General features: G+C 49.0%; 1 protein-coding gene across 4 annotated transcripts in view; it reads right to left on the bottom strand.

Annotated features, from left to right (window-relative positions):
- klhl3 (kelch-like family member 3) overlaps window positions 1–20,273 on the bottom strand; it is a 22,721-nt gene extending 2,448 nt beyond the window's left edge. The window contains exons 1-14 of one of the 4 annotated variants that reach the window (XM_088933479.1): window positions 20,035–20,273; window positions 16,353–16,475; window positions 15,293–15,399; window positions 13,318–13,439; window positions 10,585–10,747; window positions 9,915–10,024; window positions 8,917–9,033; window positions 7,755–7,904; window positions 7,419–7,536; window positions 6,331–6,528; window positions 4,535–4,636; window positions 4,293–4,421; window positions 1,535–1,675; window positions 316–459 (exon numbers count right to left, since the gene is read on the bottom strand). In XM_088933479.1, coding sequence (XP_088789605.1) covers window positions 316–459; window positions 1,535–1,675; window positions 4,293–4,421; window positions 4,535–4,636; window positions 6,331–6,528; window positions 7,419–7,536; window positions 7,755–7,904; window positions 8,917–9,033; window positions 9,915–10,024; window positions 10,585–10,747; window positions 13,318–13,439; window positions 15,293–15,399; window positions 16,353–16,475; window positions 20,035–20,048 — 1,738 coding nt within the window. In that variant the 5' untranslated portion in view covers window positions 20,049–20,273. The remainder of the gene's footprint in view (window positions 1–315; window positions 460–1,534; window positions 1,676–4,292; window positions 4,422–4,534; window positions 4,637–6,330; window positions 6,529–7,418; window positions 7,537–7,754; window positions 7,905–8,916; window positions 9,034–9,914; window positions 10,025–10,584; window positions 10,748–13,317; window positions 13,440–15,292; window positions 15,400–16,352; window positions 16,476–20,034) is intronic. The other 3 variants (XM_088933482.1, XM_088933481.1, XM_088933480.1) reach the window with 3 other exon arrangements.

Genomic DNA, 20,273 nt, shown 5'->3' with positions numbered 1-20,273 from the left:
AAGTACAGTAAGAACTGACTTTGTAAGAACAACAGTAATTGATCTGCTCCTAACGAGTTTGTTAAGTGTAGCAGTGATCTACTTCAAAGAACGGGATGTAAACTACAGGAGCCCCCAACAGACCAACCCGTCACTGACAATGTGAGGCTGTGTGGTACAAAAAGAAGCAGGCTGCGAGCTGTAGCAGTGTGTCTGTCCTGGGGGGCCAAGGCAGTGCTGTGGAGGGTTACTGCGGACCGAGCTCAGGAAAGGAGGGATCTGCACAGGGCCTCATCCTGCTCCCCCGTCACCAAGCTACCGCACGGGCGCCCTCACCAGCGTAACTCCTGCCGTTGCTCATGTTGGTGGGCAGGAGACTCCACGTGTCTGTGCTGGGATTGTAGTACTCCACTGAGGACAGGTTACAGGAGCCGTCGTCTCCCCCAATCACGTACAGCAGCCCGCTGATGGCACACACCCCTAGAGAGAAAGGCGAGAGGCACGGCGCTAGTCACCCCAGGAACCAGCTGGGCGAGGGCCCGGGCTTCTCCTTACCCACAGGCAGAGCAATCAAGGGGAAGAGAGAACGTTTCTTTTCTGAACCGAGGCGCTTAGGGAAAAGTAACAATACAGTTCCTGGAAAAATGTGAAGAGATTTTTTATGAGTAATTAAAAAAACGTACGGCTTAGCTGCTGACTTTAGAAAACTGCAAAATTAACTTTACTCAACAATGTGGGGCATTTAATTAAAATCCAGTCACCTACAATCCCTTGAGTCTATTTGCCTTGATTTTTCAGGGTTGTACCAATGATTTCACCCACAACCCTGCTCCTCCCTCTTTGCTCAATGTACAAAGTTATTTCCAGCTCTGCTGTTAAACAGCACTCTCCTGGGTACCTCGCCTTTGCACAGAAGTACAGCTCTCAGCAGTTTGCATAACCATTTTCTCTTCACTCATTTTTCTTCAATTGCTCATCCATGTTCTGAAGAACAAGTGGGAGTTCTGTAAAACATACGCATGTACTCTGCAGGCCAACGCAATTCAAGATCACAAGAACCACCAAGCATGCCCTGCTCCCTCGAGAGAGAGGGACACACAGATCGGCACAAGAGGTTGTGGGGTTCACTGCCTGAGTGGGGAGCTGCACCAGCCTGCTCCGGCAGCACTGGGACAAGCAAAGGTTCATTCCGCACAGAGAGCAGGAAGGGGAATGTTTCCGCCGGCGAGCCTTCTGCCAGCGTGAGGGAGTGAGGGAGTGAGAGAGTGAGGAGGAGGCTGGAATGTCAGGCGCAAGAGAAGGAAGGGCAGAGCAGGTGAGAAAGAGAGCCCAAACGAGGCGTGAGAAGCTGAAAAGGTGTAAAAGTAGAGAGGATTTAAGAAGAGTTCAGTCAATCACATCGAGAGGAGGAAAGGCGTGATCCCAAGGTTAAGGATAATCTTGGCATCTCGTGTTTTCCTGCAGCAAGGGTCCTGAAATAAAAGGGTTCAGTTGGAGAGCCCTGCATGCAGCCCCGTGGGGACCCCTGGTTTAGAGCGCTCGGGGGTCCGCTTACCTGCGTTGCGTCGGCACATGTTCATGTCGCACACCTGCCTCCAGGTGTTGCTGGGGGGGTCGTACACCTCCACGCTCTTCCTGACCAGGGGCCCATCGTGCCCCCCCGCCGCGTACAGCTGCCCCCCAAGGACCCCCACACCTGCACAGACACACGGCGCTGGCGTCAGGGGCGTCAGGGCTCGGACACCAGTTGTCTCCCCTCTCCCACCCCTCTTGCCGCACTGCGTGGCTCCCGTCCAGCCGCAGGCCACCCTCACATCACAGCCGCCCTGACACCCTTCCTGCACAGCCCGGGATTTCTGGAACTTCAGCCTCGCTGTCCTGTACCCCTGACCCCGGATTCCACATGGGGGCCGACTCAGTTTTCCCATTTCTGATTGCAGTAATGCACCCCAGCAGCCTGTTCCGCCCTGAAGCGCACGCAGGCTTGAGGCCTGCAGAGCACTTACACATGAGAGGAGGCCACTGGGCCCATCTGGCCCGTTCGGTGATCCCGCCTAGCCGTTTCCCGAAATAAGCCAGGGCATCAGCTTCCACTATGTGAAGGGTAATTTGTTCCATACTCCTACCACCCTCTGGGTAAAGCATTCCTGCCTGCTCTCTGTTTTAAATGATCTTCCACATATATTCCCCTGGTGCCTTTCAGTGTTTCAGGGTTTAAAGACAAGATCAGATGAAATAAAAGGCCTAGTTTGCAAAGCGATGGTCGCAGAAATTTTAATTAAAAAACAAGTAGTACGCCCATATGAGGCTGCATGATAGCTTTGTACTTCGACTACAAGCTTTCCTGCGCTGTACTTCTAAAACCACATGATATACTGAGATATTATAATGTCTGTGAATAACAGACCCTTCTTACACAAATAGACATCTATAGCCTCTCTCTCATTTTAAACTATTTTCTTCAGCATTACAATATTTTCACTCTGCTCCAGTTGTCCGCAGTACAGCTTCAGAAGATTGACTCCTAATAAAGCAGGCGAGAGTAATGCAGGCCCCAGGAAGTGAAGAGAACTCAGGACACGACCATCTGGTGTCCACTGCGGGTCCAGTGACCAGCCAGCCTGCTCCTCAGCAGTCCTCCGTAGTTATCCACAGAGCCTCAAGCACAACCGCACATTCAAGATACCCCCCGAGTCTTATATTTCAATAAACAATCCAATCACAAGATATTCATCAGTCTGTGAAAAAAAATACTGCAGATTGCAGCGGATCCTTACTACTTGGAAACTCCCAAAGTCCATATGCCAAATAAATGATATCACAATTCAGATAATCGTTTGCAGCCATATCTGTATAAACGTTTAAAGCTTTTAATATAATGAAATATATTAAATGTTTCTCTTTCCAAGTGTAAAGTACAGCACAACACAGGAAACTGCAAAACGTTTAAGAGGTCAGAGGTCCAATGCCTATCTTATTAATCAGAGTAATCTGATGCCAAAACCAAAGACAAGTCATTAACTACCCAATTAGAATTTAAATAAATACATTGTACAGATGTAGTGAAAACAGCTCTGAAGAACCTCAGGCCAATGTCCTGAGCACACCGTCATTCATTCTTGATTCACAGAGCAGGGCACCGTGCCACACCGAGAGGCTCATCCCCAGTACAGCTGGAGAAATCCCTGCAAGCTGAAAAGAGTCACAGCCCTTCTGAGCTCCATGTGAAGCCACTGTTCCCCTGGGGCCCCCATTAGCACTGCAATGCTGCACTAAAGAAACTCCACCTTTACACCCTTCACTTCTGAGAGCAACTTTCTCCCTGCATGAACGGTGTGCATCTGGCCCTGGAAGGTTCCCAAGCCTGGGCAGCTACTACAAAGGAAAAGCCTGCGTGAGTACAGACGGCCCAGCTCTGTACAATGGGCTGTGTCTGGATCAAGGTGTCCAGCCATCTCGTGGAAGCCGACTCCCAAGAGTCTTTCAAGAGAAGGCTGATAAGAGTCTGATCAATAAGCTATCACATGTGCCAGAGCGGTCATTTGATCTCTGCTCATTTGTGTCTTACGTGATTAGGTGCCAGTTCCACTTTGTGCTTGGCGTTTTGTTCGCAGTGATACAATCCCTGTTTAAGCTGCAAATTGTAATAGCTGGGATCCATATCAGTTCATTAATAAAACGCAGCCTCGTTAAAAAATAGGTTTGGTTAAACCGCATGTAGTCTTTTGGGGAAATGTTTCCATAGCAAGAAATAAATGCTTCTGTTTGGTTCAGCTAGTGTGACGGCAATGCTTTCACTGAAGCCTTGCTCCTGTTGGCTTCATTCCTCCTCGAGCAGCTGAGACTGGGCAACTGAAGAGCCTCCTAAGCGTTTAGGCCGTTCAGCGAAACAGAAGATTTGCTCGTGTTTGTGCGTTTCTGTCCCCGCGGGGAACCAGTGAAGGGGTCAAAGCAGGAGGAGGCCAAAGGCCAAAGGTCATACTTAACGGGGTGGGAAAAAAAAACTTTCGTTCATGTGTTCTGAAAGCAGAAAGGGCCGGTTAATAACGGAGTTGTTTTGCAATTTCGTATTTATCCATTTACAATTAACACACTTCTTATAAAGCGCATTCTTATAAAAACATACATGGGTTTACAGGGTGCCCCTACTTGGTGTGACAGCAGGGCCGTCACGCAGGAAATGGAACACTTTTCTTCCCAGAGGGCATCACCAGTGATGCCACAGGGAACAGGAAGTGGCTTACAGTAAAACCAGAGGGAACAGGAAGTGACTTACAGTAAAACCAGAGGGAACAGGAAGTGGCTCACAGTACCTGCCCCACTGCGGCGCGTGCTCATGTCGGCCACAAAGCTCCACTGGTTGGAGACGGGGTTGTACACCTCCACGGTGCTCAGGCACTGCCGCGACGCGCCATCATAGCCCCCGACCGCGTATAGCTTCCCTGCCAGTGGACACACACGCACAGGCACGGGCTTGTTTCAGTTGCCTTGATAAAAAAAACCAAAACTTGCACATATTCCAATCCCGACAGCGCGGGGACGCAGAAGGACTCACCGTCCACCACGCCGACACCCACGCTGCTCCTGCGCGTGTTCATGGGAGCGACGAAGACCCACTCGTTGGACTTACAGCTGTAGGCCTCCACCGAGGACAGGCCTGACAGACAGACAACAGAAAAAAAGTACAAATCCTAAACTTTACAAAATGAAAAAGAAGCATTTGAGCCACCTACGGGTATCAGATTATGAGTCTTTCCAGCACATTATATATTCATGAGAGTTTTATTGGGTTACCAATAACTGACACGCCTGGTGTGCCAGCGGTGCCATAGATGTAACTCTGCGTTGCTGTGCCTGTCAATCACAACAGCACAAGCCACAGAGATGGTTACTACAGAGCGATGGTCTCAAATAAAGGGCAAGTATTCACACCTAAATGACCCATTCTGACCCTCCAGGCTGGGTCCTGGCTCTAGGGCTGGTGTTTCTGAAAGCTTTCTTCGTCTTTTTAAAGCAGCAGCACCTGAAGAGCAGGCAGAAGCTTTTCAATTGGTCCACTTAAGAGACAAATATGCCGATTTCAGTCATTAATCCAGCTCAGCTCCTACTCTTACTCTTCATCTAAAACAATGCTTTGACATTCGCCCTAAATTCACCTTGGAACGAAGACTACAATGCAGAGAAGTGGCACAATAGGCTTAAATCTTCCACAAATAAAAACCCATTTACTGCCTAGACACAAGACATGAAGAACACATAATATCTGACCTAAGACTGTGTAAAACTGTCTTTCCAATTTTAAAACTTAAGGAATAATATGCTAAAATTGATCTCAGTCTGCCATGAGAAACATGAAGGAGGCCTTTCAGGACACTGGCAGGGGAGGGGGAGGTCACCCAGAGCACAGCAGGAGCAGAGCAGGAGACCAGGCCAGGGGCCAGGATGGGAACCAGGTGACAGGTGACAGGAGCCTGCAGATGCCAGGACGTGATCTCCCACGACGGGCACCGAAGTCCTTCCGGAGGAAGACACTTTGTTTTTTAAATTTAGGACCGGCGCACCAGTAGTGAAGAGCCCAATGCTCGCTCAGCCTACCTCGCAACCAGCAGCAGACAATTCACAAAGCCCCCAGACAGCACCCTCTGTCCTGGAATGTGGCTTTTATTGAAGAGCTTCACCAACGCGGACCCTTATTCAATCATTTCTCACAGCACTCGCCACGGCCAGTGTCTATCCCGGTATTTTTCTTGTCTTGCTTTAACTCGGCCAAAAAGGACTCTGACTCTCCCATCTCACAGACTGGCTACGGCACAGTTCCGAGTTTTTTTAAAGGCTGTGGTTTTCTCCCAAAAGGCCGATGTCAGCACCTACTGCCAGTCTCTGGTTCATGACCACAAATCTTCAGAAAATCACTGCATAGCGTCCTAAAAACCCACCCTAGAAACCACAGCTCTCTGGAAGTCTGAGATGGGTAGAATAGCAGGATTCAAGTTTTCTATGGAAGACTGTCTGGGCCTGGTTGTGCACTGATCTGTTACAGTAGTTCCAGTAGGCAGCTGCGTAGGCAGCTGCAGGCGTAGGCTGCAAAGGAACAAGTACAGGTTTATTCTCCGCTGAACAGAGAAGAAAAGAAACACAAAGTTTCACCTGAAGAAGGCTCCACAGCCGAAACGTTGTGTTTCTTCTGCTGTCGGCAGGGAATAAACCTGTACTTGTTCCTTTGATCCATTACAGTGCCGATGACACAGACGCTCTCGAACGCTAGCCCCTCTCGCCAGAAGGCTGGCCGAAGCCCTGGGGCCGTGGGCTGCAAGGTGCAGCGGAGAGGGCGCAGGCCCGCAGGCGTGGTACCTGTGCTGCCGTCAAACCCCCCGACGGCGTACAGCAGCTCCCCCAGCACGGCCGCCCCCAGGGTGCTGCGCCGCTCCTGCATGCTGGGGATGGAGTTCCACTGGTCCTTCGCACCATCGTACACGTCCGCCGTCCGCACCCGCAGGGACCCGTTGAACCCGCCCACCGCGTACACGCAGCCGGCCATGGACACCACGCCTCGGGGAAGGACAGCCAGAGCGAGAGGGGGGCAAGCAACGAGAAGCCGTCAGCACCCGGTGAATAGGCGATGCGTCTTTACACAAAGGGTGGTGGGAGTGTGGAACAAGCTACTCAGGATGTTGAAGCCAATACTTTGGTTTCTTCCAAACACAACAGCTAGATAAGATCAGTTCATTACCAAAGAGGCTAGACAGCTCGAATGGTAGAACATATGTTCTTATTTACTAGTTGGTGAGAGAGAGGCGAGAGAATCAATCACTCGCTCGTGGCTTCCCACAGGATGCACCCAGCAGTGTGGGCCAGCCACCTGTGCTCAGCTTAAATCAGACGATAGCAACAGCAGACAGAGAAAGAGAAACAGCAAGTATAATCAAAACTAGGAGGAAAACAAACACAGCAGCACCGCAGGTATACCCCAGACCTCAAAGCCCAGGCTCATAGTTCAGCTTTAATTAAGGTTTGCATACCAAAGGGGTGAATACTTATGCAATCTACTTATTTCAGTTTTACATTTTCTTTGCAGTTCTTGCTTGCATTTCAACTGCTTTTACCCTAAAGAGGTTCAGTTCAAGCTTTTTCATTTTTAAAAAGAGCATGTCTTTGTAATTCAACATAACGAGGCACCACTGGGAGAGGGAGGAAGCTTTTCTGTAGTTTTCACAGCAGGACTGCTTGTCCCTTGCCAGTGAGCACCGAGGAATGGTTTGAATCTTAAATTATTTTCATCTTTTGCCTTTTTTTTTTACTTTGCTGCTATAAAATGGATGAAGAGACAATGACACTGGAATTGAAGAGACAGAGGGCACCGAGTCCATTTCCCGTCCAGATTCCCAGCATGCCTCGCTCTTCCCCTGTCAAGGCTCCCGGAGCCGTGGGGCTCTGGGTACCTGCTCGGCAGCGCCTGGTGGGCAGATCGGCCACAGGGTACCAGCGGTCCTCCTGGATGTCATAGCACTCCACGCTGCGGATGGCCTTGGGCGCCTGGCCCCCCACCACGATCATCACCTGCCGGCACACACAGAGGACAGGCAGAGGGGGTCACAGCAACGCAGACGTGGGCCAGGCGGAAGATCGCTCACTTGCACGCGGCAGGGCCACGCCGGGGGAACTCATCTGCAACCACGCTGCGAACCTCTCATCTCGGAGCAAGGAGGCTGGATTCTGCCACCGGCGTAGAGCAGCCCCCACCTGGGCACCACGTGCTGCCCAGCGAGGCGCCGTACCTTGGGCAGGCTGACAGGGGTGCGCGGGCGGGTCCTGGCGGTCTTCATCAGGTGGCGCTGGTCCGCAGGCAGCAGGTGGTACTTCATGGCCTCGATCAGGAAGTCCTTGCAGGTGTTGTTGTTCTTGATCAGGGCCTCCTCCTCCACGATCTGCCCAAGTAACCAGCGCGGGGCCAGAGAGGACACGGTACCGGAGGAGCAAAGAAAAAAAAACGACATCTGGCTCGAGCCCCCTCACGAAAGTCAATGTGATGCCACAAGGAGCGGCACCCGAGCGGACACCCAGGGGTCACGTCACCCAGGGAGGTCACTTCCTCCTGCGCTCACAATCCTCTGCCCCTCCAACCACCAGGAGAAAACTCATGATCAAACTCGTTTTCCACCCCTTTAAAATAGCCCCGATTCTGCCTATTCAAATCTGTAGGAGCTCATCGAGTTTAAATATCCAATCCGACTTGCAGCGTCATAAAAATGTCATTTTGACAGCTGGTTCCTGAGGAATATAGCCGACACAGCGGTCTGCTGTGTCCAGCACACAGGGAACAACCCTGGTCAGCCTCCTGTGTTACTGCACCACGCAGGACACAACACGCATTAAAACTGCAACTGTAAAAACACATATAGTACACAGTATAGGAACACTTTAAACAGCGAGTGCTCTGGTGCGCAGATGTTTGAGAATCAGGGCTGACAAGAGTGTGGAACAAGCTGCCCAGCCTTTCAGCTGAAACCGATACCCTGGATTCCTTCCAGAAACGGCTGGGTGAGATCCTGGGATCGATTAATGGCTCCCCAGTGGACTTTGTGGGCCAAACTGCCTCCTCTCGTTTCTAACTTCATGGGGTCAGAATGTCGCGCACTCCTGCAGTCCGCTCAAGCCGCCATTGCCCGACTGAGCCCTGCATTGCAGGCATCGACGGTCTGGTCCAGAAGAGAAACGACATGTACAGTCTCCAGCAAACCGTTTTCAAAGCACAAGATGTTTTTAAAAATTGTGCACCAGAATGAAGTGAAAAAACAAAGGCCAAAGATTTATATACATGATGTATTGAATATCTAAAAATATTTTACAATAAGGGAAATAAAGACACATATGTATCTATAACACCTCACGAGTCATGAGCTTTTGGTATACTCTTGATAAAGGTAAAGATCACTCTACCTGTACCAGGTAATCCCGTGGCAACAAGGGCAGGCGGACATGCTCCATCATCTTGGGCATGTGCTCCAAACGGGTCTCCTTATCATACTTGATCCATGCAATCATGGCCTCAAACACCTGCCCCGGCAGAGAAGGTTAGCACCCCAGCATGAGAACACAGGGTTGAGATTCACAATGGCAATGGAAAACAATCCAGCGTTCTGATTGGCTCAACACGTTCTTACTAGAAGCCAATCACAGTGGTTAGATTCACGTTGAGCCAATCAGAATGCTCAGTCTGTTTGACTTGCTGTCAATTGCTTGCTTTCACCTTTCTCTGCTCCACACTCGTCACCATTGTTCTTCTGAAAAGTTTAAGCTAGTTTTCTCGATTCTGTTCTGCCACAGCCTGTGAGTCCGTCTGTCTTTCTATGATTTTTAGTCCTTTATAGAACAATCAGCAAGAGTCCTTTTCTCTGTCACACTCACCCCGTCTCTCTCGTTATCCACAGCGCTTCGAGTTACATTATTCCAACAAAGGAAATGCTTCTATTAGTGATTATAAAAACATTTCATTTTAGGGAATGTAGAAGTGTTTAGAGGGTTCGAATAAATAAACGTGTGACATCATGGAACAGAACAAAAAACAGCACAGAGAGAAAAAGACAAAGCCCGAGGAGTGCAGAAGGGAGGGGAATCAAAGTTTCTGATTCAGAAGAGGAAGAGGGGCCTATCGCTAAAGTACCACACTGTCACTAAAGGCTCAAGTTTTTGAGTTCATGCAGCGTTTTCTCTGTGGAAGAGCCACCTGGTAGTGTTTTCCTGAACATCCTGTTTGAACAGCTGTCCTGTGTGCCCATGCTTACAAGCAGAGCTGTCACAGAACACAGATTCCCCTCCAAGTATGCAGCGGTTAGGAACTCTGTTGGGAGGGTTTCAAGACTCTCGAGAGCACGCAGACAAGCACACCTTCTTGAGTGAGAGTCCAGCAGTGGGCAGGCAGGTAGCCAAAATCCTACCTTCTCCTCTGAAGACACAGTCAGCTTGTCACTGGAGATCAGGCTGCAAACCTGCTGCAGATTCAAGCCCAGGAACTCCTCTCCCAGCATCACCTCCGAGAAGTGCAGCTCTGTTTGACACAGAGGCACCGCATCACACTTACAAGCCAAGTCCATAGTCATTCAGTTACACACGCTCACACAGACGAGGGTCAAACAGGCCTCTCATGACACAACCACAAAACTACCTGGTACCACAACTATAGATACCAGGTGCTGCCATTTAGAAGCTTGTTAGCCAAGACTGAATAAATCCGTGCAGGCATCCAGATTTACAAAAGCAACACAATCCAGAACCAAAATATGTGTAGCGACAGGGACACTGTACTATAAAAAGGTGCTGCCCTACACATGAAACGGTCATTAAAAATCCCAGGCTGTTTCTCAAAAAGAGTAAGGGTGTTAATCCAGTTTCCTGGCCCAATTTCCCATTGTAATCCCCATCTCTGAACTGGCTTCATTACTCTGTTCTCCTCCCCACTGAGAACTGGTGTGTGGGGAGCTTACTGGTGCGCCATGGTTGCCATCACATCATCGGTGGTGGTGGAGAGGATCCCCATTATCTGTAAAGCGCTTGGAACGGAGTGCCCACTCCACTGTTTCTATTCATCGGAGCCCACCAGTGGCTCACCTGCGTAGGTGTGGGCCTGGCGCAGCAGCTGGGTGCAGGTGTGCAGGTCTGCAAAGGCGCGGATGCCCAGGCAGTTGGTTGGGTGCAGCTGGGCCTGCAGGAAGTCACAGCACACCTCGCGCACGTCCATCAGCTGCAGCAGGCTGGCGGCGGGCAAGAGCACCTGGGAGGGGAGAACATCAGTGAGCACCTGTGCCGGCATGGGCGCGGTTTGGCGATCACGACTGAGCACAGCACACACAAACACAACCAGGAGAGCTTGACGCAGCGCCGCCAACCATGTGGAACTGGGGGGAGTGCTCGGTCATCTATTCATCACCTCATCGCACTGCAAGAGAAATCTACACGAGGAGCAGCGCAGCATCCATTAGACTTCGTCGCAGGATTCCGGTGGAAAGCAAAAAGAAGGGCTCTGTGGTTTATTCGATACGAAGCCCAGCTATAAATGTCAACAACGACGAGCAGCAGGCACCAGGTTTGTGACCCAAAATGTAATGAAGGTCTCGGCTGCACCATGTGTTTTTCTGGTATTGGAACATGGATAAAAAGTTACTACAAGAACTGTGAATCAAAAAACTACAATTAAGACTTCAACCCCCCCCGAGTTCTGATGGAAACAATATGCCCCCCATGCCACTACTGTACATGTACTTCTGGCAGTCCCATGTCTGTCCCTGCTGGAGCTGGGGGAGCGTGGGGGATCAGTAAAGCCGAGTGGAGCACCAGCGCTCAGAGCAGTGCTTCAGTATAAATCTGGGGCGAGCGTTCTCCGGCGAACACCCCAACAGCAGCAGTCAGCTCTGACGAGAAAACCATTCTACCTCCTCCTCCCTTTAATCGTCCGTGGTTTTAAAACCCTCCTCCCCCCTGCCCCGCCCGGGCTCAGACACCACTCCAGGAAAACAGGCTGGCAACGAAGGGAGAGGATATCCCCTTGCGCTCAGCCCTGCAGACCGCTTCCTGCAGGAATAATAGGAGGAAAGGAGCAGCCCTCGCTGCCCGGGAAAGTGACTGCAGACACACTGTTCCTGAGAGAGAGAAGGAGAAAATAGGAAAGCACTGCCCGAGAAGTCACCAGATGTCATTTTTTTTTTTTTAAGCGAAACATCACCAAAGCGGCGTGATGTTTTCTAGTATATAAGTGAGCTAAACTGCGGCACTGCTTGCAATCCGACACCTCAGCTCCACATCGACGCTATTTCCGCTACGCCAATGGCGGCCCTGAAAAAGAAAATCCGAATTCCTGTAAGCAGGCCCTGGATTCCTCAAATGCAAACAGAATCTTTTTCCCGTCCTGAAAACTGAGACCCAGATTACGAGTCTTGGGGAAACGCAAAAAAACAACAGGACAGCACCCTGAGCCTACACGGCTCGTCACATGATTTCCGAAAATGATTAGCTATTACTGCAGACATCCCTTGGCAATACAGCCAAAGCCCTGCCAACAACACTGGCATCACAGCTAGTGCTGCCACTTTGTACTGGAGCTCTTCAGCAACTCAGTCAAGAGAGATAGGAACGCACATCATGAAAACCTTAAATACAGGCAAGTTAGTCAATATTAAAGATGCAGCGACCAGAGAGGACCACGTCAAGGCTCCCTGTAGTGACGTATGGTCCGTTAAATTGAAGATAACAGCTAAGACGACAGAAGAAGACAGGATATAAATGAAAAATTATTCCGTCTTAAGCCTTTCTGTATCTTTAATCATTGGCTTTAAAATGCAAAATTTTGAGCTGCTGATTGTTCTATGATTATTCACGTGGAAGGGAGAGATTAGGAAAATCATCTGCAGATACTGTTTAATTATTAAATTACCTCCTAATCAAATTCATCAAAATCAAACACAGAACTTAGCACGTCTGCTGTTCCTTTTCTCTGTACCAGTAATGCAGTCTTTTTTTTTGTAGTCCTTACTTTTAATTAATTTCCACCCATCCTTCTTCTATCCACTTCATTCAATTGAGGATAGCGGGGGACCCGGAGCTGATCCCAGCAATTGATTTAAAAATTGTAATTCGCCAACTAATTGGAACAATTATTGACGAAGTCTGTTCATTTCTGATGAGCACAGACTCAAAGACAACCTTTTGAACAGAGAAAAGAGAAAAGGCTGCACTTAATATTAAATCCTGGAATGGAAGAAACTGTACTGCAATGGGAGAATAATTGGATTTTCTGCACAACACAGAGAGTTGTTGATTTACACAGGGACCACACAACTATCTTCTGACCTTACACTCTGCGCACTTCAAAAGCCATTTAGTCTTGAAAGTAACATTACAAATATTTTTTTTCTTATACTAGGTTTAAACAAATTATTGTAGACAATTTTAACATTTTATTTTTGAATGTTAAAATTGACTACTGTTGTTCTTAAAAAATTGAATGTTTTATATATAAATCCCTTGCACAGAATTTTGTTTCTAAGATTTCTCTCACGCAGCACTTTATTGTAGTTACTTTTTTGTAACTAAATTTTTACCGATTTTTAGATTTTCACAAAAAAAAATACTGGTTACAGACAACGCCGATTTCTAGATGTATTTAGCAACCAAATCCGAGGCTGAGAGATGTCCAGGTCCAGCGGCGTACATGCAAATTAAGAACGAGCAAATCGAAAACTACCTGGATTGGTTCAACCCCTCCCCTGTGACTGGATTTAGGAAATGCTGTGTTACAGTAGAGCAGTAATGTCACTGCGAGGCAGTGAGGGCGTGGCACTCCGATACCTGCACGTTGTCCTCCGTCACCTTGATCTCCGCTGTGTAGATGTAATCCACCAGCTTCCGGAGCGTCTGCCCGTCCACATCCTTGATCTCCACCCGCTTGGCTTTGCTCTCGCTCATGTCCCCTGCAGCCACACACACACACAAGAAACACGCTGTCACTCCCCTGCAGCTCCAGGACACGGGCCGCTCACCACACACGAGGAGCGCCGAGCACGGAGAGCACACACAGGGCCGCGTGCTGGGACAGAGCTCACCCGCGGAGCGGGCTCACGCAAGCAAGCGCCCATATCAATACAAGAGCCAGCGTTCACCTTGGAACCACATTCATTACAGTGGCAGGGGAGAAACGTGAGTTACCCCCACTACCACACCGGCGATAGCACTTAACCAGACACTCTGTAAGTTCCTTCAATTACTTGCGACTAACTTTTTTTCTTGCGGTGTTTGCATTCTGTACAGTTGCTAAAATAAGCAAGACTCGGGGCCAAACACCAGGAACCCCAGAGCAGCAGCTCCCCAAGATTCCTGGGTACCTGCCGATGGGGCCTGTAAGGGCGATTTGTTAAAGATCAAAGCGGTACTAAATTTCATTATTAACCGTTTTGCAACACATTTTATACACTTGCATGTTCTGGGACCAAAATGCGTTGCTGGATTTATACATCGCGGACCAGCAGCCTCCGGAAAAACAACGTTCTCGGAGTAAAAGGCAGGAAGGTGAGCTGTGAGGACGTTTCTCGGAACTGGGGCGCCCCGCACGCCTGGGAGGGCCAGGCCTAAGGCCCGAGCACGTACGGTTCACCGATGGGAACGGCATCCTCTTCACAAGCGTTTCTCTGTCGACAGCCCGAGTGATACTGAGCCCATTTAAACAGGAGGCCATCTCTGCCCCCCGCCTGCTCGAAGCCGAACAGGGAGTCAATCCGTCTGCTGCAGAAGCACGATCGAAGTGGAGAGGGGTGGTGTGAGCAGATGCAATTCAGCTAAAACACTTCAGTATGAGTTGGTGACAGCCGAGCAGCACTTCTTAGACAAAAGGACGGCCAACGGGGGCCAAACAGTCACTTCAGCAGGAGCAGAAGAGAGATGTTTAGCATGTGTTAATTTCCTGAGGCAGCACCACCACATTTCCGCAGATAAAAGCTCCAGATTAAAGTGTGGCATATGCAGCTAATATTCAGGATGTTCAGTATTAAGATCTGGGGAGAAAAGGGAATGCAAACTGCAGGATTCTCCGAAGAGCCTGTGCTCTCATTAATCACTATTTCATCAGGTTCTGTGTGGAAAAACCTAAACCAAACCCATCCAAGTAAAGATTTTGCTCCATGCTTTGTACAACAGCCCACCACATCAAAATGAGAACACTGAGCACAACGCGGAGCTGACACAAACACCTGTGTCTTCCGCTTGCATTGTGCAAGGCCTGATGCTTGTAGCAGCAAGGAAGGCTGATGCTTTCTTAAATGCTGGCCGAGTTCATCTCATGATAGCAGGGCCTTTGCGAAAGCGTGCGATGCAATATGAAAAACGGCCTACATAGCACCTTCCACGCCAGGGCACTAGCGGAGGATAGCAGAAGCATCGTGATCAAGCTACACTCCAGGTCGAAACCGGTCACAGTGAAGCACTTTAGAAAAAATAAAGGTTTCATTATAGAATTGAAAAAAAGTTTCGACTCCCGATATGAAAAAGAATGAAGGGCAGCTGAATCGTCTGGGTCCTGCTGAATTTAGATGATACTGTGAAGCAGCCGAGACAAAATCCTGCACTTTCCAACCTAAGGAGATCTGCCCCCGCACATTTCCTCTTTAATGAGTGTTTCCCAGAAAACAAGAACGCCTGCATAATTCTGAGGCGTCACATATCTGTTTCCAGGCATGTTGACGTTTTTGTTGACGTATTTGAGGATAACAAGCCAAACTGAAGCCCTTGCTCTCTCTCAGGAAAGGGATACAGGACATGTGAAATGGGCCACCTGTGAACATGGCGCAGAAGTAGGGGCTGCAGGCTGACAGCACCAGTCGGTGAGCCGGGATCTCGATGCCCTCGGCCGCGAGAAGCACATCGCACAGCATCTTCTTACTGCGGGAGACACCAGCGTTAGACGAGAAAAAACAGCTGTACGAGTCTACGACCCACCCAGGCCACTTCCAAAACTCAAGACATCTTGTGCCCTGTGCTGCCATAATCAAATATATAATCCTGACACTTCTATGACACTTTTCTGGACACTCCACTCAAAGTGCTTTACAGGTAATGGGGACTCCCCTCCACCACCACCAATGTCTGTCCTCACCTGCATGATGCAACAGCAGCTATAATGTCGCCAGTACGCTCCCCACACGCCAGCTCTCAGTGGGGAGGAGAGCAGAGTGATGAACCCAGTTCAGAGATGGGGATTATTAGGAGGCCATGAGGCTTTTCGGGAAACACCCTCTGATTTTTAATGACCACAGAGGGTCAGGATCTTGGTTTTACATTTCATCTGAAGGACGGCACCTTTTTTACAGTGTAGTGTCCCCATTGCTATACTATGTATATATAATATCGTCATGGGGCATTAGAACTGCACAGACCGCAGGGTGAGCGCTCCCTACTGGTCCCACTACCCACTACTACTTCCAGCAGCAATCTTAGCTTTCATCTGCTGGGGAGACCTGCCTCCGCAGCTCGTTCATCTGCTGGGGAGACCTGCCTCCGCAGCTCGTTCATCTGCTGGGGAGACCTGCCTCCGCAGCTCGTTCATCTGCTGGGGAGACCTGCCTCCGCAGCTCGTTCATCTGCTGGGGAGACCTGCCTCCGCAGCTCGTTCATCTGCTCGGGAGACCTGCCTCCGCAGCTCGTTCATCTGCTGGGGAGACCTGCCTCCGCAGCTCGTTCATCTGCTGGGGAGACCTGCCTCCGCAGCTCGTTCATCTGCTCGGGAGACCTGCCTCCGCAGCTCGTTCATCTGCTCGGGAGACCTGCCTCCGCAGCTCGTTCATCTGCTCGGGAGACCTGCCTCCGCAGCTCGTTCATCTGCTCGGGAGACCTACCTTCGCAGCTCGTTCATCAGCTGGAAGGCTCTCTTCATGTGGGCTTGGCTGAAGGAGGTGCTCCCTGCATCCCGCTGTTCTTCCTCAGGTTCGATAGACGGCTGTGGGCTGGACTTCCGGCTCCTGACCAGGAGGGCAGAGTGGAGGAACTGTCATGGCAGTTAGGAAAGCAAGCAAGCGCCCCCCTTCAAAAGCAGAATTAATGTGCTGGTCATGGTCATTAATTTGAGGTTGTAAAGCAGCCACTCCCCCTTGCCACTACAAGAGTGGTTTGCAATCTGGAACTTGTAATAAAATGCAGAAAATGATTTTATTTTATGGGTGCATTAAATGGTTAAGAAGACTCAACTGCCCAACTCAAACCTGACAAAAATGGAAATCTGGACTGACTGACTATGCATATTACCCCTTAATTGCACTGCTGTTTGTTTTTCTCATCAGGACCACAATCTTTAAGGCTAAAGCACCATAAAAATTAAAAACACCATCGTTCATTTTATTACTTGCAAAGCATCCGCATGCTTACATGCTTACAATTTGCACTTGTCTCCTCTTGGTCTTCTCCCGAGTGTACTCAGGCATACGTCTGAAGTGCCACACATTATTTATCGGGGGAAGAAAAGTTTGTGATTCAAACTATGTCACCCGTTAGCAACAACCCGACTAGACTGCCTGCAAATCTTTTGCAGCTGTAGGACTTACAGTGCAAAACAAAAAAAGGAGAAAGCTGTCAAAAAAAGCCGTCTCATCCTCCATGCTTTACTTGAATTTTTTAACCAAAAAAAAGCTATTTACGTATTCATCCAACTTCATTCTAATCCCCGAGACTTAAGCATATACACAACCTGTCTTGCTGCAGACAAAGTCTGACATCTCAGAAATGCTATCACTCATTTTACTTAGAAGGATTGCCCTCTTTTTCCTCATAACCAGCAGATCAATGTAAAAGATCCCCTATCTCCTGGAAAAACACATGCTGCATCCTGCTCATTTTCACATCACTCCTTATATTCGCTCTGCTGAATGATTTAAAACAGAACCACAGATTAGAGAACTCAAAAGAGAAATCTCTTTCTCTTTCCAAATGAAGATTCCTGAACAATTACCACCTTAAATCACAGTATTATTTCTTTTGCTAATCGCTGCCGATTGCTAACAACTGATTTCCTTACTGCTGGACAGTAAACTACCAGTAAACAAAATTACAGATCAGTGAAGAGCACTTTTAGAGCAGCCTGTTTTGCAATGAGTTATTTTTTTCTTTTTTCTCTGTTTGGCACGAGTCCGGTTTCCCAGTGAAGCATACATAATTGTGTGCTCAGAAAGGGTAAGAGGTGGACATTCCTTCTGGCTAAACATCTGGGTTCATCCACAGTTCCAAGACCCATCCCATGCTTACAGCCCAGCCCAATAGTGACTGTATAGTGCTGTATTGCAAAGGGGAGAGCCACTACATACTCAATACTGTACTATTTATGTTCCAAGCCCCAAACCCAAAGGATATGACAGTAATGGTGTCATATGGTCTCATACAAGACTCCCACAGTGGACTGCAGAATTCACTTTTGACCCAGCCTGGCCCCGACATGAACAGTAAATTCAGGTCAATAGCTTACTTACTCAATCTACTCTGCCACCCGTACAACACTTGGTTTAAGTACCACCTCCAGAAATTCTAAAGAGCTTCTCAATGGCTAACAATCCTATTATTTTTATAACAATCACTTACACCAACACAGCTATTACAAAAGTATCTCATCTACTTTCAATTGTAACTTTCAAGACTGAAATGAGTGCTGACTGTCAAAGACAGCAGGAGTTCACAAACTGACCACAGCAGGGCCTAACAAACTTCACTGCAAGGGAAATTAAGCCACTTTAAGGTTTTAGGAATTTGTACATGAAATAACAAAAGGCTGATCCTATATTTACTGCCGTAGTTGGAGTATCTTTGCAAAGACAGCTGCAACTGAAGAGGAAGGGAAAAAAGAGACTCGTTTTCCTATTTCATTAGTGCTCTTGGGTACAGAAGAGCACCGATTCACTCACTGAATGAACGGACCAGCTGAGCACAAGAATCTTAACCTCCATTCCTACCCTTAACACTCAACTGGACAGTCGGCAAGTGCACATTAAAATTTTGAAAAAAGAGAGATCGACTGAGGCTCAGTTTCCAGACAGAGATACTTGTGCAACAGGGGCATCACTTCCTTGACACCTTCGCCACACTTCGTCAGCAAACCCGACTCCATTTCTCCACGGAATAAATAAAATCGCAGCTTTGAACACACCGCACTGAGCCTGAGCTCCGCCAGGCTAGGTCCAGGCTCACCTAACCTCAGTTTCAAAGCACAATGAATGACGACTTCCTCAAAATTCTTCTCAGTTAAGAACAAAACTCCCTATGTCCGTCCATCCATGTTCTGACAGACTCGTTCAATCCAGGATCGCAGGGAAGCTGGAACCTATCCCAGCATGCAACGGGTCCAAGGCAGGACAGACGCCAGTCCATCACAAGACTCCTTATGTCCCATGCACAATTAAAGGTACCAGTGAATTCGCTTTAATAGGTACTGTTGCAAGACGGCACATGTGATACCCGAAATGCTTTCAAATGAAGAACTGCTACCAGAGTCATTTGCGTCAGGAAGTCAACGATCAAGAAGGGAAAGAGAACATTTGACTACAACAGGCAGGATTTTCTTCTCAATGGAAAAGTATACAATCATTTCGGCAATGTGGGAATAATGGATATAGGTTTTTTCAGTCAGCTTTAAAGAGAAAAAAAGTCTGAACTGCAAGGGTTTCCCAGTAAACTTTAAACATGTAAACCTTGTATAATTTCATCCAGTACTGCAGACGGAAAGATCACAGATCTCACGTCTGGCATGAGCCCTTGTCGAAATGTCACACTGGAGAAATATCAGGAACACCTGCGTTACAAGCGTTCTTAGCGTGAATATTCATCCTTCTAAAAACAGCAAAAGCGAAGCTCGTGTTTTTCACGTGATCTCCATATTGAAAATGTATAAGCGATGTAACTCGTAATAAAAATACTCAATTTGACGTTTTTAATAATCGTGCCTCACCTACTCCTTTTTAACGTTTCTTAAGCAAGAATTTTGCGCGTAAAAACACAGGTAATGTACAGGCACACCTGGGGGAAAAAAAAAATCACACGTTCTAGTTTGGTCGGGCTCGCCACTAAACTTGAGCACGACCTCCTGCCGTGTCGCTGTAAGTACTAACCTACCGCCTGTAAACAATCCAAATCTTTCTTTCGGCTTTGCGCAGGGTGGAAAAGATCAACACCTCCCGATCAGGCAGAAGGTGTCGATTGCAAGCAGTTACAGTAGCCAGCTGCACGTTTCCGACAGGGGCTGTGCGTGGTCCTGGCACAGTTATCACTGGGCTCGGCTACATGGTAACACCTCATCACGCGTCCGAGCGAAACGTTGAGAGGTACCGGTATACTCCCCCACCTGCTGCTGCGGGATGCCTGTACAGCAGCGCCTCGCCGAGGAGCGGAAGACGGCAGAAATGCTCCCCAAAAAAAAACGCGATGGCAGCGCAGCACAGCTCACCGCGGCTCAGATTCGAGGGGGCTGAAGGCAGAGGCAGCCGGCCGCGGGAGGTCTCAGTCCCGGCGCACGCAGGAAAACAGCGGCGAGGCAAAACTCACCCTGCATCTTCCATGGTTCCGGTCCTAGCGCATGGGTGCCCCCGGCTGTCCGCTCACACCCTGCTGCTGCTGCTGCTGCTGCTGGTCTCGGCGAGGGGCCGGCGGGCAGCGGCGGGGACTGGCGCAGCGCCTCTCAGAGGTACAGGACGGGCTCGCTCCCTGGTTCGCCAACCCTCTTCCGCCGCTGCACAGCAGGCCGGTGAATGAGAGGGCAGGACACACCTCCCCTCTCTCTCTCT

This window comes from Atractosteus spatula, chromosome 14 (assembly GCF_055471065.1).
Source record: "Atractosteus spatula isolate fAtrSpa1 chromosome 14, fAtrSpa1.hap1, whole genome shotgun sequence".
NCBI classification, from domain to species: Eukaryota; Metazoa; Chordata; class Actinopteri; order Semionotiformes; family Lepisosteidae; genus Atractosteus; species Atractosteus spatula.
This window is presented reverse-complemented; position numbering and strand designations above follow the sequence as displayed.